The 19,073-nt window shown below is 46.4% G+C and overlaps 1 protein-coding gene across 1 annotated transcript in view; it reads left to right on the top strand.

The window, feature by feature from the left end:
- The first annotated feature begins 3,460 nt into the window (after positions 1-3,460).
- The window catches only part of SLC31A2 (solute carrier family 31 member 2), a 39,489-nt gene continuing 23,876 nt past the window's right edge, over positions 3,461-19,073 (top strand). Inside the window, exons 1-2 of the mRNA XM_073600275.1 lie at positions 3,461-3,566; positions 12,975-13,041. Of these exons, the coding sequence (XP_073456376.1) occupies positions 3,561-3,566; positions 12,975-13,041 (73 nt within the window). The 5' untranslated portion in view covers positions 3,461-3,560. The remainder of the gene's footprint in view (positions 3,567-12,974; positions 13,042-19,073) is intronic.

The following is a 19,073-nucleotide window of genomic DNA, read 5'->3' as shown; positions in this document are numbered from 1 at the left end:
CTGCTCCCTGTCATCGGGAGCAGTGATCAGCGTAGTGACACACACAGCCCCTCCCCCCTACAGTTAGAAACACGCCCCTAGTACTGATTTAACCCCTCCCCGCCCCCTAGTAGTTAACCCCTTCACTGCCAGTGTCATTTATACAGGAATCAGTGCATTTTTATAGCACTGATCGCTGTATAAATGACAATGGTCCCAAAAATGTGTAAAAAATGTCCGACATGTCCGCCATAACGTCGCAGTCACAATAATAAAAAAAAAATCGCTGATCGCCGCCGTTACTAGTAAAAAAAAAAAAATTTATAAAAATGCCATAAAACTATCGCCTATTTTGTAAACGCTATAACTTTTGCGCAAACAAATCAATAAACGCTTATTGCGATTTTTTTTTACCAAAAATATGTAGAAGAATACGTATCGGCCTAAACTGAGGAAAAAAATTTTTTTTTTATATATTTTTTGGGGGATATTTATTATAGCGAAATGTAAAAAAATAACGCTTTTTTTTTCAAAATTGTTGCTCTTATTTTGTTTATGGCGCAAAAAATAAAAATTGCAGAGGTGATCAAATAACACCAAAAAGAAAGCTCTATTTGTGGGGAAAAAAAGGACGTCAATTTTGTTTCGGAGCCACTTCGCACGACTGCGCAATTGTCAGTTAAAGCGACGCAGTGCCGAATCGCAAAAAGTGCTCTGGTCAGGAAGGGGGTAAAATCTTCCGGGGCTGAAGCGGTTAAACAGCGCTAAAGCTCCACTAAAACGAGCAGCGCTAACGTGCCCGTGGCGCCGGTGTGAAAGGGGTCTAAGACTGGGATGCCATTAAAGTTCATGTGCGTAATATTGTCTGTAATATTATGTTTTGATATCGCACTATACATTGGACTTACTGCCCTTATCTTTCTTTGTGAATGTGAGATACTGTTCTTACAGGGATGCTTATTCCTTGTAAATTATTTTTTTCTTTACTTTTATATTGAATTGTATACTCTGCAGACTGTAATAAAAACTTATATTGTCAAAAAAAAAAAAAAGGGTTCATGTGCGTGTAAAGGCAGGCGTCCCAATACTTTTGGTAATATAGTGTATCGCTAGGGTGACCACATTTCCAAACTGCCATTCAGGGACACTCCACCCCCCCTCCCCCGCACCCACGCCCCCCCAAAAAAATCAACGGGGCAGCGCTGCTATATCGCCGGCAAAATGCCCCTGCGGCGGCATTTTGCAGGCGGATTTAACCCCTTTTCAGCCGCTAGTGGGGTGTTAAAAAATAGCGCCACTTTACCGGTGACGCCCGGGGCGGCACAGTGTGAAAGGGGTCTAATACCAAGGTGGTCACCCTATTTGGAATAAGATAGCCAGACTTTCCGCCACACAGAAATACATATGTGAAAAAAAAGAAAAAAGAAAAAAAAAAAAAAAAGGAAAATTTTATTGTTACGAACATAGAGTATCAGATTCTAGAAGGAACATTGTTAAAAGCAACACATGATTCATTGCAAGCATGCATGTTCTCATAGAATAGTATTAGTGAGTGAGTAGTGTACAAACCTGGAAGTTTGGCTGGCGGCTCGGGTCACAGCCCTCGTGGGCGGGAGGAGGCTCAGGAGGAGAGAAGTTGGGATGGACAGGGGGACCATGGGATGGACAGGGGGACCGTGGGATGGACAGGGGGACAGTGGGATGGACAGGGGGACAGTGGGACAGTGGGATGGACAGAGGGACAGTGGGATGGACAGTGGGACAGTGGGATGGACAGGGGGACAGTGGGATGGACAGGGGGACAGTGGGATGGACAGGGGGACAGTGGGATGGACAGTGGGATGGACAGGGGGACAGTGGGATGGACAGTGGGATGGACAGGGGGACAGTGGGATGGACAGGGGGACAGTGGGATGGACAGGGGGACAGTGGGATGGACAGGGGGACAGTGGGATGGACAGGGGGACAGTGGGATGGACAGAGGAACAGTGGGATGGACAGGGGGACAGTGGGATGGACAGGGGGACAGTGGGATGGACAGTGGGATGGACAGGGGGACAGTGGGATGGACAGTGGGATGGACAGGGGGACAGTGGGATGGACAGGGGGACAGTGGGACAGTGGGATGGACAGAGGGACAGTGGGATGGACAGAGGGACAGTGGGATGGACAGGGGGACAGTGGGATGGACAGTGGGATGGACAGGGGGACAGTGGGATGGACAGTGGGATGGACAGGGGGACAGTAGGATGGACTGTACATACCTCTCTCCTGCTGTCCCGTTCTGTAAGCTGTGGGTTGCACTTGCTCCCTGCACACTGGCTGCTCCTTCTGCTGGGTTCCTGCAAGAGCGCTGCATTGACAGAGGCGAGGGGGTAAGGGCAGCCGCTGCTTTGCTCTGCATGCAGAGAGAGGGACTGAGGGAGCCAGAATTAGGGGGCGGAGCTGAGGTGGACCGAGGAGCGTGGTGGACACGGAGGCGCGCTGCTCAGCGCAGGGCAGCACTGGGTAAGCCTCGCTCAGCCAACGTCACTGGTTGCTAGACGCGATGCGGGGCGGCCCTAGCAACCAGCTAGTTCGGCTGAGCGATGCAATGTTTATCAGGGTGGTGGACAGGCGGTATGTTTTTTTTTTTCATTCCGGGACACTGTATTGTCCCGGTATGAAGGTGCCTGGGACCCGGGACACAAATATGCATTAAGGGACAATCCCGGGCAATCCGGGACACGTGGGCACCCTATGTATCGCTGCATGATGGCGCGCAGATGTCTTCAAAGTCGCACTGATGTGGCTTTGAAATTGTGCGATTTCAGATTTAGTCGCACGATTTGAAAGCCGCATTCAATGTGAAGGAAAGCAGTTTCCGGCGTTCAGCCTGCCTGTGTTTTGTATGGGCAGCTCAATGCAAATACCTGCGCAGAGCTACGCCCATTTTTTGCGGTGAAAGGCCCTTGCTGTTCATGTAAATGAGCCCCTATAGAGGGTTATTCTCCTCCTGTGGGGGATTCAGGCAGAAATAAGAACTTGGCAGGTGTTCTAACCCAAGAAAAAGAAACACAAACACGAGTTTAGCCTTTAGAATCACTTTATTGAAAGAAAACAAATATGTGGAGTACTGCTAGGGCACACAGTGTGCCGTGGTCAGTGCTCATTTAAATACATGGATTACTTCTCTCATCTCTTCACACACCATAAGAGAGAACGCTTGTTCCGCCCTGAGTGCCCTCACAACACTGTGCACTACTTCCGCCCACACTTCAATCCTCCCAGAGTGCAGCGCGGCGCCCAGTCTTCACACATCCATAGGCAGCACTAGCCCCGCAAAGCTCCCTCAGACCATACCCAGTGCAGCGCTTCCGCCCACACTTCTCTCCTCCCAGAGTGCAGCGCGGCGACCAGTGTTTACACATCCTTAGGCAGCACTAGCCCCGCCCGCCCCGTAAAGCCCCTCTCAGACCATTCCCACTGCAGCACTTCCGCCCACACTTCTCTTCTCCCAGAGTGCAGCGCGGCGCTCAGTCAGCTGATCGAGCAACACAGATGAAGTTGGTTGGTAAGAGCAGGCTGATAGGCTGGTTACCATGCAGGTAAGTGGCGCCTCTGCCGGTGTATGAACCCTTTCTCTGCCAGGACTGCATTTCCATGTACTACAAAGCTGAGTTTATTTCCAGGGAGAGCCTGAAGCTTCCTGTACCGAGCCTAGAGGTTTCTGCAAACTTTGAGGGTGACTCTTCCTGTGCTTACATCTGGGTCCCTCTGCTGCCTTGTATGCAGAAGCAGCACTTGTCATACATCGGTGACTGTGGCCACATTCACACCACGATGCATTTACAGAATGTGCTAAATATGCATGTCGTACTTGTGGCGAGCAGAAGTGCGTAAATATACGTGCAAGTGCTGCAAAAAAAACAAAAAACGCACTGTTGAAAGATGCAGCAAGCTTAAAGGCCCCGTTCACATCATTGCATTCTGGGAACGTGCGAAAAAAAAAAAACCCCACTGTGTTGTGGATAAACCACCATATTTTTTTGTGCTAATAAGCGCCCATTCAGTCTAACGGTATAATGCATCTTTAAATAACCCATGTCTCCCGCATTTCCCCAGTAAACAGACATAATCACCATCTTAGTTCCATCGTTCCTTCATCTGCTTGTCGAGAAGTGCACTGGCTATTTTATTCACAGACAAAAAAAAAACAATCACAAACAGGAAAAGCCCTGACCCCAACAGCCAATCGCTTCCTTCACAGGATATGACCTCACAGGATGTGACCAAACAGGATATGAGTTTATACAACAGCCAATGACTACCGTTCCTGCTGATGGGAGATTATCCGCAGGTGTATGCCTGGGCACCTCAAATATGTTGTTTAGGCATACAGAGTAAGGATATGCTCCGGCGTGTTCGCACAATCCACGTGCAGAGCCCGCCAGGAAGTCGGCACTGCGCTAATCACAGGCAGTGAGACATTGTCCCGATGCGCGGCTGCAGAGATCGGGAAATGTCTCACTGCCTGTGATTAGCGCAGTGCCGACTTCCTGGCGGGCTCTGCATGTGGATTGTGCGAACACGCCGGAGCTCATCCTTAATACAGAGCGCACATCCGCTAAACCGATAATGTCTTTGCAGAGCAAACACCCCCACCCCCCCAGATGAAAGTCTGTGTATCGCACAGGGGTCCATTCGCCGGCGGACATATCCCCACTCTGCAAACACCAACCTCAGGAAGTTTTCCACTACCAAACGGATCTCAACCAGCGTCAGTCTGCCCCAGTCGTCTCTTTAGAGCGGGTTGCGGCAGAACTAACACTGGGAGACACTAAGGGGGTTATTTACAAAAGGCAAATACACTTTGCAATACAAGTGCACTTGGAAGTGCAGCCGCTTTAAATCTGAGGGGTAGATCTGAAATTAGGGGAAGCTCTGCCGATTTTATCATCCAATCATGTGCAAACTAAAATGCTGTTTTTTATTTTCCTTGCATGTCCCCCTCGGATCTACAGCGACTGCACTTTCAAGTGCACTTGTAGTGCAAAGTGGATTTGCCTTTAGTAAATAACCCCCATATGACAATAGATATTAAAATACATCTTCATAAAATTTCCACAACAGTCCCTCCTCTTGTCATATGCTCCCATGTGTCCCTCTGTGAATCTTGATCTTCTTCTTACACCTGGAAATGAATCAGTCCTTACAGTCCATAAAAAGGAAAACACGGCTTGACATGTAGACTCTGTTCTTCATGAGGGATGACTTAGAGGAGGACATGAAGGCCGGTCGGTCTGGGATCCTCTGTGTCTACGTGGGTTGTGCTTCGGGGCGTCTCATCTGCTCGGGCTCTGTTCACTCCAATCAGGCAACAGTAGCACCTCATCACGGCATGTAGAAGGAATAGAACAAAAACATCATGAGTGTATATACCCCTACTTCCTTCAACTATGATCCGCTGCAAAATAAAAAATTAAATCCCCAAAGATTCCCAGACCCTTAAAAAGGACTTCAATCTTCACTAGCTATAGCTCTTGCTTTGCCTTGCAGGGATCTAAACCTTATCCATATGGGCCTGAACTTTGTCACCAGTATCCCCTATCCAGGTCCAGGGGAACCATTGCACCCATTTAGGAGAGCACCGCCCGGTGCCTTCTTTTACGGTGGATTGATAGACTACAACCACTATATCTGGTCCAGTCTCCCAACTAGAAACCCTAACCGAGACGTCAACTCTATGGCTTGTTGTCCCAACACTTTTGGTACAGAGTACCACTCCTTTAACAACCAACTATGCCAAAATGATTAGTCAACAACCACAGATCACCCCCCGAATTATGTCTCTACCCCTCACAGTGTATGCATACACAAGCGCATTGCGCTGTACGACCGTACACTGCGTCACCAGACTAAACTGCACAGCACACTTACGCCCGCTTTCTCTATAGAAAAATGTGGCTTCTCTCTGTACCTAGATATTACAACAACAATAATGTGGATGCCTCCTGTTTACTCTCTACCCAAAACTGTATTACAGTATAACACAACTGGAATTTACTTCCAAAACACGAGTCAAAAGACCCCAAGCTCCTCCCACCAACTTCCTGTTGCACACCTGCAAAGAACTTCCTGTCTTCTCAGCTCTAAAAACCCATCTAATTGGTTTATTTAAATATCAATGAACAGGGAGGAGGAGGGGAAACCTAGTTTCATATTATGTCTATCAAGACATTAAAAAAAAATCTTGTAAACACCACAGTGTACACACACAAACAAGAAAAAGTGCCCGACCACCATAGCTGTAGATTAAGCTTACCAGACAGCAAGCTCTAAAAGGCAGATGGCTTTAGCCCAGCCCAGGCCTCTAAGCTTGCAGATGACCACAATAGAAATGATGACTCAGATGATGGAGATCACTCACTTGGTCCGGCTATGGCATCCGTTCACTCAATAAAAATCCCAGAAGAGAAAAGAAATCTTAGAGGTGCTATCAGCGCACCACTCTATACATAGCATTGAAAAAACGAACGATCCCAATCCGATAGGTATGTTTATTATGCCTCTAGCCGCCTCACCGAGAAGTCTGTATCTCAGCTGGCTTCTCCTCCATCCTAGCTCCTTCCCAACACGTATTCGACACAGGGCTTGTCACGTGTCTTCATCAGCGGGATTCTTGTGTTGGGAAGGAGCTAGGATAGAGGAGAAGCCAGCTAAGCCTAATAAACAGATATAATCACCATCTTAGCTCCATTGTTCCTTCATCTGCCTGCCGAGCAGTGCACTGGCTCCTTTATTCAAAGGCAAAAAAAGCAATCACAAACAGGAAGCCCTGGCCCCAAGAGCCAATCACTTCCTTCACAGGATGTGACCTCACAGGATGTGACCAAACAGGATATGAGTTTATACAACAAACAATGACTACCATTCCTGCTGATGGGAGATTATCTGCAGGTGTATGACATGGCAGCTCAAATATGTTGATCAGGCATACAGGGGTGACACGAGCACATAATGTCTTTGATAGAGCGAACACATCCCCCCGAGACGAACGTCTGTGCATCGCACAGGGGGCCTTTCGCCGGCGGACATATCCCCACTCTGCAAACACCTCTCTCCAGCATCAGTCTGCCCTAGTCGGCTCTTTAGAGCGTGTTGCGGGAGAACTAACACTGGGAGACACTATGACAATACATATTAAAATACATCTTCATAAAATTTCCTCAACAACTGTATTCTCACCTAAGCGTTCCAGGAATGCGCATTTGTTTTTGGAAACGTGGCACAATGCAATAATAAAGTGAAAAAAATAGGGAATGAACTTCTGTGCTGCTCAGTGTATAGATTACAAATAAATGAAATGCAATCAAGTGGTAAAGTGTGGTGCAATTATAAATCATGTAATAAAGCTGCCGTAATACTCCTGTAGTGTCAGTAAGACCCCCTTCACACTAAAGGCGTTTTCCAGGCGTTTTAGCACAAAAAATAGCACCTGTAAAGCGCCTGAAAACGCCTTCCCAGTGTGAAAGCCCGAGTGCTTTCACACTATGGCGGTGCACTTGCAGGATGTTAGCAAAGTCCTGCAAGAAGCATCTTTGGGGCGGTCTGAACGTGCTGTATACACCGCTTCTAAACCGCCCTGCCCATTGAAACGAATGGGCGGCGCTGCCGAAGCCCCGCAACACAGGCGCTTTTAACCCCTGCAAATGGCCAAATAAAGGGTTAAAAGCACCCGTGTTGTGGCACTCGGGCTTTCAGACTGAGGAGGCATGGCATGGGAGGCCGAAAAGCGCTGCTAAAATGATGGTAATGCACCGCTAACGCAGCCGTGCTGAGTGTGTATGAAGGGCCGGTTAACACTGCTGTGTGGTGCGAGATCGCATGTGATTCGCACCGCACTGCAGTACAAATCACATGTGATGTCCGCGCAATGCAATTTCAACCATACAGATAGTATGGCTGAAATCGCATCGCATTGCATCGCATTCAGACTGAACTCGCACAGGACCCTTTTTTTTTTTTCTTTTTTGGTCCGCACCAGAGTTGGATTGCATGAGTATTCACACCCATGCGATCCGATTCATGTCCAAACTGTCAGTTCGCAGTGCGATATGCAAACTGAAATGTTGGTGTCCTTAACAATTTATTGACACTCCCCACAGTTCACATATGGCAGTGTGAACTGCCGTGCAAGTTGAGTGCGATGCAGGAAATCCGCAGTGGATTTGTAGGGTTCTCACATCGCACAAGTGTGAATCGAGCATAAATACATATTAATGGAATGCGCTAAGTGGGGAAAAAAAAAACACCAATAACCACAATCCTAATACAAGAAATATGTGCAAGACTTAAAAAGTGAAAAATAAATGTTGATGAAAATGAATCAAATAAAAAATCCAGTGCAGAAAAATGTGAATATCATAATGCGTCCTTCTTCAGTCCCGGTTCACACTTGTCCGTGGTTGCATGTGATTTGCACTGCAGTGCAAATCACATGCGATGTCCGTGTGATGCGATTTCAGCTATACAGCTAGTACCACTAATTTCGGACCAAACTCACACAGGACCCTTTTTGTGCTCCGCGCCAGAAACTGATCGCATGGGTGTTCACACCTATGCGATCCGATTCATGTGCGATATGCGACCTGAAATGGGGGTGTCATTAACATTGTATTGACACTCCCAGCAGTTCGCATATGGCAGTACGAACTGCTGTGCGAGTTGGGTGTGGATTCTCAGGGTTCCTGCATCGCACAATGAGACTCGGGTGATCACAGATTGATGTAAGGGGCCGACCCCGGGCCCCTTCAGAGGAAGAGGCATAGCTGACTCATTTGTGCCAACCAGTACCCATAGTGCCATCAATCGGTGCCCACCAGTTAATATCAGTGCCACCAACCAGTGCCACCTATCAATGCCCACCAGTGATGCCAATCAGTGCCATCTAGCAGTGCTGCCTATCAGTGCTACCCATCAGTTCCGCATATTAGTGCCCATCAGTGCAGCCTCATCAGCGTACATCAATGAAGGAGAAAAATTACCTGTTTGCTAAATTTTATAACAAAATATAAAAACGTTTTGTTTTTGTTTTCAAAATTTTCGGTCTGTTTACATTTTTTTAACAAAAAATAAAAACCACAGAGGTGGTCAAATACCACCAAAAGAAAGCTCTATTTGTGGGGAAAAATGATAAAAAATTCATTTGGGTACAGTGTTACATGACCGCGCAATTGTCATTCAAAGAGTGAGAGCGCGGAAAGCTGAAAATTTGGTCTGGACAGGAGGGGGGTTTAAGTGCCCGGTAAGCAAGTGGTTAAAATTCAACATCAAAGCAGTGTCACGGACTTCTAAATACTGTATTTCACTATATAAGCTCAGTTTAGCGGTAAAAGTGTGTAAAATGCAAGATTTCAGTGGGTGTAAAAAGATGTCCACTTGGTGACTTCAGACTGTAGGCTTACTGCGGCGGGTGTACCAAGATGGCGGCGACAGAACGTCACTGACGAAATCTGACGGGTCACCTAATCTGACAGAACACCTGACCTAGAAAATATATTCTAAACACACTAAACCAGTATGTGGAGTTTCTTCTTAATGTATCGCACACACTGCTGGTATCTTGTTAGATGATGATAATGTTTCCATGCAACGTATACTTTATTATTATTATTATACAGGATTTATATAGCGCCAACAGTTTACGCAGCACTTTACGATATAAAAGGGAGACAATACAATTATAGTACAATAAAATACAAGAGGATTAAGTGGGCCCTGCTCAGAAGAGCTTGCAATCTAATAGGGTGGGGCAGGTGGTACAAAAGGTTGTAACTGTGGGGAATGAGCTGATGGAAGTGGTAAAAGATTAGTTAGAGACGTGATAGGCTTTCCTGAAGAGATGAGTTTTCAGGGATCGCCTGAAGGTAGCAAGAGTAGGTTATAGCCGGACCGGTGGAGGTAGCGAGTTCCAGAGGATGGGAGAGGCTCTGGAGAAATCCTGGAGACGAGTATGGGAGGAGGAGATGAGAGAGAGCTTGAGAGTAGGAGGTCTTGAGAAGAGCGGAGAGGACGATTTGGGTGATATTTGGAGACAAGTTTGGTGATGTAGCTCAGGGAAGAGTTGGGAATGGCTTTGTATGTTGTGGTTAGTATTTTGAATTGAATTCGCTGGGCGATTGGGAGACAGTGTAGGGATTGGAGGAGAGGGTTGGCAGACACTGATTGGGAGCCAGTGTAGGGATTGGAGGAGAGGGTTGGCAGACACTGAGCGGTTGGTAAGGTTGATAAGTTTGGCAGCAGCATTCATGATAGACTGAAGAGGGGAGGAGCCTATAGAGAGGCAGGCCAAGGAGAAGGGAGTTGCAATAGTCAAGGTGAGAGATCAAGTCAAGTCAAGGGAGTGAATGAGGAGCTTGGTGGTTTCATTTGTTAACCACTTGCCGACCGGCTCACACCGGTATACGTTGGCAAAGTGGCACGGGTGCGCAAAACGACGTACGCATACGTCACTGTGTCATCGGCGTCTAGCGTGCGCGCCGATGTCCGCCAGTGGCCCACGATCATGACACGGAGAGGCAGAATGGGGAGATGCCTATGTACACAAGGTATTTCCCTATTCTGCCTAGCAACATGATAAGGATCTACTGCTCCCAGTGATCGGGAGTTAGACTTCAACTACAGTTAGAACACGCCCAGGAAAGACATTTAACCCCTTGATCGCCCCCTAGTGTTAACCCCTTCCCTGCCAGTGACATTTACACAGTAATCAGTGCATTTTTATAGCACTGATCGCTGTATACATGCCAATAGTCCCAAAATTGTGTCAAGTGTTCGATCTGTACGCCACAATGTCGCAGTCACGATAAAAATCGCAGATTGCCGCCATTGCTAATTAAAAAAAATAAATAAATAAATTAATAATAAAAATGCCATAAATCTATCCCCTATTTTGTAGACGCTATAACTTTTGCGCAAACCAATCAATATACGCTTATTGCGATATATTTTTTTTTTTTTTTTTTACCAAAAATATGTAGAAGAATATATATCGACCTAAACTGAGGAAGAAATTATTTTTTTTTAGAGATTTTTTTTTTGGGGATATTTATTATAGCAAAAAATAAAAAAATAAGTTCGTCAATTTTGTTTTGAGTGCAACGTCGCAGGCCTGCGCAATTATCAGTTAAAGTGACGCAGTGCCGTATCGCAAAAAAGGGCCTGGTTAGGAAGGGGGTAAATCCTTCTGGGGCTGAAGTGGTTAAAAAGGGGCGAATTTTAGAGATGTTACGGAGGTGAATTCTACAAACCTTTGACAAGGATTGGTTTTGAGGCTGAAATGACAAGTCCGGGTCTAGGATTACACATAGAACCCTGGCGTGAGGGGAGGGACTGATGGTTGCATTGTTGATTTTGATGAAAAAGTGATGGAGGGGGGCACAGGGAGGGAGGAATATTAACAGCTCAGTTTTAGAGAGATTTAGTTTAATGAAGTGGTGTGACATCTATGCTGATAAGTCAGTAAGTTAGTGAGGTGAGTAGTAGACAGATAGATTTGGGTGTCATCGGCGTAAAGGTAGTATTGTAAACCATGGACGGTTATCAAGTGATGACCAAAGGAGGAGGTGTAGATAGAGAAGAGAAGGGGTCCAAGAACAGAGCCTTGGAGGACCCCCACAGAAAGGGGCAATGGAGAGGAGGAGACAGAGTTGTATTTAACACTGAAGGAGCACTGTGATAGGTAGGTGGAGAACCAGGATAGAGCAGAATCTTGGAGGCCTAGGGAATACTGTGATATATATAATTTTTTTTTTCTATACTATTACTTTCAGTAAATTTCTCACCTGGTCTCTAATGTAAGGCGGCACCTTTCCCACTGACAACTAATGTAAGGAGGCACCGCTCCCAGTGACAACTAACTTAAGGGGACACCTCTCACCTGGCCACCAATGCTACGTTGGTGACCCCTTACATTAGCAGTAGTCGGGGGAGCTGTGCCCCCCTTAAGGTAGTGGTAGTCGGGGGAGCTGTGCCCCCCCTTACATTAGTAGTAGTCAGGGGAGCTGTGGCCCCCTTACGTAAGTAGTCGGGGGAGCTGTGCCCTCCCTTACGTTAGTAGTAGTCGGGGGAGCTGTGCCCTCCCTTACGTTAGTAGTGGTCGGGGGAGCTGTGCCCTCCCTTACGTTAGTAGTGGTCGGGGGAGCTGTGCCCTCCCTTACGTTAGTAGTGGTCGGGGGAGCTGTGCCCTCCCTTACGTTAGTAGTGGTCGGGGGAGCTGTGCCCTCCCTTACGTTAGTAGTGGTCGGGGGAGCTGTGCCCTCCCTTACGTTAGTAGTGGTCGGGGGAGCTGTGCCCTCCCTTACGTTAGTAGTGGTCGGGGGAGCTGTGCCCTCCCTTACGTTAGTAGTGGTAGACGGGGGAGCTGTGGCCCCCTTACATTAGTAGTAGTAGACGGGGGAGCTGTGCCCCCCCCCCTTACGTTAGTAGTGGTCAGGGGAGCTGTTCATAGAAGTAGTCATGGGAGCTGTGCCCCCCCCCCCCCCATACATTAGCAGTGGTCAGGGGAGCTGTGCCCCCCCCCTACATTAGTAATGGTCAGGGGAACTGTGCCCCCCTTACGTTAGTAGTAGTAGACGGGGGAGCTGTGGCCCCCTTACATTAGTAGTAGTAGACGGGGGAGCTGTGCCCCCCCCCCCCCCTTACGTTAGTAGTGGTCAGGGGAGCTGTTCATAGAAGTAGTCATGGGAGCTGTGCCCCCCCCCCCCCCCATACATTAGCAGTGGTCAGGGGAGCTGTGCCCCCCCCTACATTAGTAATGGTCAGGGGAACTGTGCCCCCCTTACATTAGTAGTAGTCAGGGGAGCTGTGCCCCCCCTCCTACATTAGTAATGGTCAGGGGAGCTGTGCCCCCCCTCCTACATTAGTAATGGTCAGGGGAAAGTATACTGTTTTGTCCTACACATTAGTATGCATAGAATACCATGTAAATATGTATTTCTCTTTTCATTCCACAGATGCATTTTGCTTTCTCGAATGAAGTGACCTTGCTGTTTGATTTCTGGGCAGTCCGGACTCTAGCAGGTAATGTATATCTATTTGATGCAATACTGAACCTCACTAGAGTGTGATCTGCACGCTTTGGATGAGTGTTATGTCCACTCCTTTGATTTTTCATATTGAAGGATGTTTTGGGCGGGACGCAGCCAACAGGCCATCTCATCAGGATTTGGCCAAAATCCACTCAGGGTATGGTCAGCTTTAGAATGACTTCAAAATATGAGTGGGAGGGTAGATGCAGTTATTCTTGTCTTTCTCTAACTGAGGAATTGGGTAAACTGGAAATGCATGCAGCCTGTGAAGTGTTTGGAATAGCTGATATGCCCATACAGTCATTATTAGTGAAGAACAAATAATTAAGAAGGAAGTCAGGAACTTGGCAATGCCAGTTTCTATATTTGTGACCATTTTCTGCTCAGAGTTTACAGAATTGAATGATTCAATTTTTTTTAATTAATTTTTTTCCCCCCCCTCTAATATGTAGTGAGTGACCAGCTGGGTTAACTGAAATTTAGTGCAATTTGTTTAAAGCATATCTAAACCCAAGAACAATGTGATATATTGCAGATTATTTTGGATGTGTCGGATGCATTCGTTTAATCTCAGGCTTTGTTTCCTTTATTTTTGTAAACTGAATGGTGTCAGCCCTGCCCAGGATTTTTTTAAAAAAAATTTTAAGACTACTCAACCATTCCCTTTCTCAGATCTCTACAACATAAAGGCTGAACATATTATTATAGTCCAAGATAAGAAGTAGGAGAGCCCCTTGGGATAACACAGGCAGTGTGCAGAGGATGCAGGACAGCTCTGCCTTTCTAATAAGATCATATTTTTGCAGTTCTTATAAAAAGCTGTGTGCCGAGGGGGAATCCGTCTGGGCACGATCCTGAGCCAGGCTGTGTGTTTCAGAAGATGCAAAGCATTCTTTGAATGGCGCCTGACCTCCTGTGTTCAGAATGCTGCAGTGCAGCCGCTCAGCACAGAGCCCAGAAGTGGAGATCACTGAAATAGCTGTGTGTCGTTCAGTGATTCCCAGCTTCCAGCGGTATCAGCCAGGTATGGTATATACATAGTTACATTGGTCCAAGCTGTACTAATGTAACTCTATGAAATATTTATACCTGGAATTTTTCTTTAAATGACAATTGAAGGTCATCCCTTTGATCTGCAGATGAATGAAGCAGAACATTGATCAGAAGGTCCATTTCTGTGGTCAGTGGCTAGGTTTACAATGCTAAATTTGCACATTTTATTACATTTTTTTTTTAAATTATTTTTTATTTAAAAGGTGCACTGTTCATTTGCTGTTTGTATGTTAAAAATGAAAGCATGGTGCAACCCTCTTGACTAGCGGCATCTTGCTCTGTAAGGTTGCTCTGGACCATCAAGCATGGATGGGACCCATCAATGTGAAATTCACAAAGTCTACGCAGAATTATGTATGCACATTTAAAGTACAAGTTCCACTTGGTGAAGTTATCTGTTTAAAGCGGTGTTCCGCCCCAAAAAAAAAAAATGTAAAAGCCAGCATTTATACATACTGCAGCTGCTGACTTTTAATAATAGGACATTTACCTGTCCTGGAGTCCAGCGATGTCGGCACCGCAGCTGATGTTTCCATCAGCTGTCGGGTGCTGCCGCCGCCATTGCGGGTAAGTGTACCCGGCAGTGTAGCCTTACGGCTTCACACCAGGAACCCTACTGTGCATGCGCAAGGCCCCGCTCCTCTCTCCTACAGGCCCGGCGACAGGGAGAGGAAGAGGGAGCCCTCCGGTGATGTCACAGGCTGTGGCCCGGACTTCCAGAAGTGGGAACAGGATACCTGTCAAAGACCCCCACCCCCCCAAAAGGTGACAATTGTGGCACCGGGGGGTGAGGGAAGACAAATGAGCAGAAGTTCCAATTTTGGGTGGAACTCTGCTTTAATTAGTTCTAGCTAAAGCTAAGTGCAACCACACAGAAACATATAAAACGTCATTCCAAATCCAGCAATGTTCACCATGGGGCCCTGCAAGGTGCTGTGCAGTCAACCTTAAGGCTGCATTCACACCTGAGTGTATCGTTTTCAGGCAGAAAGTTGCACGTTTCACCTCCAATTTTTACTGCGTTTTTGCTGCGATTTTGTACAGGTCAAAAAGTCACCAATGTAAAAAGCAGAAAAACACCTGTAATCTGTCTAAAAAGAAGCTCATTTACTTTTTTGAGCTTCAGGCATCTTGCTTAACAACTTGACGACCGCCTCACGCTGATATACGTCAGCAGAATGGCACGGGCAGGCAAAATCACGTACCTGGTACGCGATTGCCTTCCCGTGGGCGGGGGTTCCGATTGGAACCCCCCCGGTGCCTGAGGCGGTCGCCTTTGGTCTGGCAGCGATATCAGAGATGAGGAGGAGGCCATCCAATCGTGGCCCCCCCCCTCGCGATTGCTCCCAGCCAATGAGATGCTTCCCCTGCCTCTGTGTAGTAGAGGATGTGATGTCATTTCTCCTCGGCTCGGCAGTTTCCGTTCCGGCGCCGAGGAGAGAAGACTGAAATGTGAGTGCACAAGACACACACATCACAGTAGAACATGCCAGGCACACACAACACCCCCCTTTACCCCCCGATCCCCCCCCTGATCACCCCTCCCCCCCCCCCCCCCCGTCACACTGACACCAAGCAGTTTTTTTTTTTTTTTTCTGATTACTGCATGGTGTCAGTTTGTGACAGTTACTGTGTTAGGGCAGTTAGTGTTAGCCCACTGTAGGTCTAGGGTACCCCCCTAACCCCCCCTAACAAAGTTTTAACCCCTTGATCACCCCCTGTCACCAGTGTCGCTAAGCGATCATGTTTCTGATCGCTGTATTAGTGTCACTGGTGACTCTAGTTAGGGACGTAAATATTTAGGTTCGCCGTCAGCGTGTTATAGCGACAGGGACCCCCATATACTACCTAATAAATGTTTTAACCCCTTGATTGCCCCCTAGTTAACCCTTTCACCACTGATCACCGTATAACTGTTATGGGTGACGCTGGTTAGTTCGTTTATTTTTTATAGTGTCAGGGCACCCGCCGTTTATTACCGAATAAAGGTTTAGCCCCCTGATCGCCCGGCGGTGATATGCGTCGCCCCAGGCAGCGTCAGATTAGCACCAGTACCGCTAACACCCACGCACGCAGCATACGCCTCCCTTAGTGGTATAGTATCTGTACGGATCAATATCTAATCCGATCAGATCTATACTAGCGCCCCCAGCAGTTTAGGGTTCCCAAAAACGCAGTGTTAGCGGGATCAGCCCAGATACCTGCTAGCACCTGCGTTTTGCCCCTCCGCCCGGCCCAGCCCACCCAAGTGCAGTATCGATCGATCACTGTCACTTACAAAACACTAAACGCATAACTGCAGCGTTCGCAGAGTCAGGCCTGATCCCTGCGATCGCTAAGTTTTTTTGGTAGCGTTTTGGTGAACTGGCAAGCATCAGCGGCCTAGTACACCCCGGTCGTAGTCAAACCAGCACTGCAGTAACACTCGGTGACGTGGCGAGTCCCATAAGTGCAGTTCAAGCTGGTGAGGTGGCAAGCACAAGTAGTGTCCTGCTGCCACCAAGAACAAGACAAACACAGGCCCGTCGTGCCCATAGTGTCCTTCCTGCTGCATTCGCCAATCCTAATTGGGAACCCACCACTTCTGCAGCACCCTTACTTCCCCCATTCACATCCCCAACCAAATGCAGTCGGCTGCATGAGAGGCATTTTCTTTATGTCCTCCCGAGTACCCCTACCCAACGAACCCCCCCAAAAAAGATGTGTCTGCAGCAAGCGCGGATATAGGCGTGACACCCGCTATTATTGTCCCTCCTGTCCTGACAATCCTGGTCTTTGCATTGGTGAATGTTTTGAACGCTACCATTCACTAGTTGAGTATTAGCGTAGGGTACAGCATTGCACAGACTAGACACACTTTCACAGGGTCTCCCAAGATGCCATCGAGAGACCCGAACCTGGAACCGGTTACAGTTATAAAAGCTAGTTACAAAAAAAAGTGAAAAAAAAAAAAATTATATATATATATATAATATATATATATAAAAAATAAAAAAAAAATAGTTGTCGTTTTATTGTTCTCTCTCTCTCTCTATTCTCTCTCTATTGTTCTGCTCTTTTTTACTGTATTCTATTCTGCAATGTTTTATTGTTATTATGTTTTATCATGTTTGCTTTTCAGGTATGCAATTTTTTATACTTTACTGTTTACTGTGTTTTATTGTTAACCATTTTTTTGTCTTCAGGTACGCCATTCACGACTTTGATTGGTTATACCAGAATGATGCCTGCAGGTTTAGGTATCATTCTTTTCAGCCAGCGGTCGGCTTTCATGTAAAAGCAATCCTAGCGGCTAATTAGCCTCTAGACTGCTTTTACAAGCAGTGGGAGGGAATGCCCCCCACCGTCTTACGGTCTTCCGTGTTTTTCTCTGGCTCTCCTGTCTCAACAGAGAACCTGAGAATGCAGCCGGTGATCCAGCCAGCTGACCATAGAGCTGATCAGAGACCAGAGTGGCTCCAAACATCTCTATGGCCTAAGAAACCAGAAGCTACGAGCATTTCATGACTTAGATTTCGCCGGATGTAAACAGCGCCATTGGGAAATTGGGAAAGCATTTTATCACACCGATCTTGGTGTGGTCAGATGCTTTGAGGGCAGAGGAGAGATCTAGGGTCTAAGAGACCCCAATTTTTTCAAAAAAAGAGTACCTGTCACTACCTATTGCTGTCATAGGGGATATTTACACTCCCTGAGATAACAATAAAAATGATAAAAAAAAAAATGAAAGGAACAGTTTAAAAATAAGATAAAAAAGCAAAAAAATAATAAAGAAAAAAAAAAAAAAAAAAAAGCACCCCTGTCCCCCCCTGCTCTCGCGCAAAGGTGAACGCAAGCGTCGGTCTGGCGTCAAATGTAAACAGCAATTGCACCATGCATGTGAGGTGTCACCGCGAACGTCAGATCGAGGGCAGTACTTTTAGCAGTAGACCTCCTCTGTAAATCTAAAGTGGTAACCTGTAAAGGCTTTTAAAGGCTTTTAAAAATGTATTTAGTTTGTCGCCACTGCACGTTTGTGCGCGATTTTAAAGCATGTCATGTTTGGTATCCATGTACTCAGCCTAAGATCATCTTTTTTATTTCATCAAACATTTGGGCAATATAGTGTGTTTTAGTGCATTAAAATTTAAAAAAGTGTGTTTTTTCCCGCAAAAATGCGTTTGAAAAATCGCTGCGCAAATACTGTGTGAAAAAAAAAAAATGAAACACCCACCATTTTAATCTGTAGGGCATTTGCTTTAAAAAAATATATAATGTTTATAAATGACCCTATTTTGGAAAATAGACACTCCAAGCTATTTGCTGAGAGGTATAGTGAGTATTTTGCAGACCTCACTTTTTGTCACAAAGTTTTGAAAATTGAAAAAAGAAAAAAAAAAGTTTTTTCTTGTCTTTCTTCATTTTCAAAAACAAATGAGAGCTGCAAAATACTCACCATGCCTCTCAGCAAATAGCTTGGGGTGTCTACTTTCCAAAATGGGGTCATTTGGGGGGGTTTTGTGCCACCTGGGTATTCCATGGCCTCCGAAACTGTGATAGGCAGTGAAGAGTGAAATCAAAAATTTACACCCTTAGAAATCCTGAAGGCAGTGATTGGTTTTCGGGGCTCCGTACGCGACTAGGCTCCCAAAAAGTCCCACACATGTGGTATCCCCATACTCAGGAGAAGCAGCTAAATGTATTTTGGGGTGCGATTCCACATATGCCCTTGGCCTGTGTGAGCAATATATCATTTAGTGACAACTTTGTGCAAAATAAAAAAAAAAAATTTGTCACTTTCCCGCAACTTGTGTCAAAATATAAAATATTCCATGGACTCAACATGCCTCTCAGCAAATAGCTTGGGGTGTCTACTTTCCAAAATGGGGTCATTTGGGGGGGTTTTGTGCCATCTGGGCATTTTATGGCCTTCAAAGCTGTGATAGGTAGTGAGGAGTGAAATTTACACCCTTAGAAATCCATGGCCTGTGT

This window comes from Aquarana catesbeiana, linkage group LG09 (assembly GCF_042186555.1).
Source record: "Aquarana catesbeiana isolate 2022-GZ linkage group LG09, ASM4218655v1, whole genome shotgun sequence".
Lineage (NCBI taxonomy): Eukaryota > Metazoa > Chordata > Amphibia > Anura > Ranidae > Aquarana > Aquarana catesbeiana.
The sequence above is the reverse complement of the archived record's forward strand: the minus strand, read 5'-3'. Positions and strand labels throughout refer to the sequence as shown.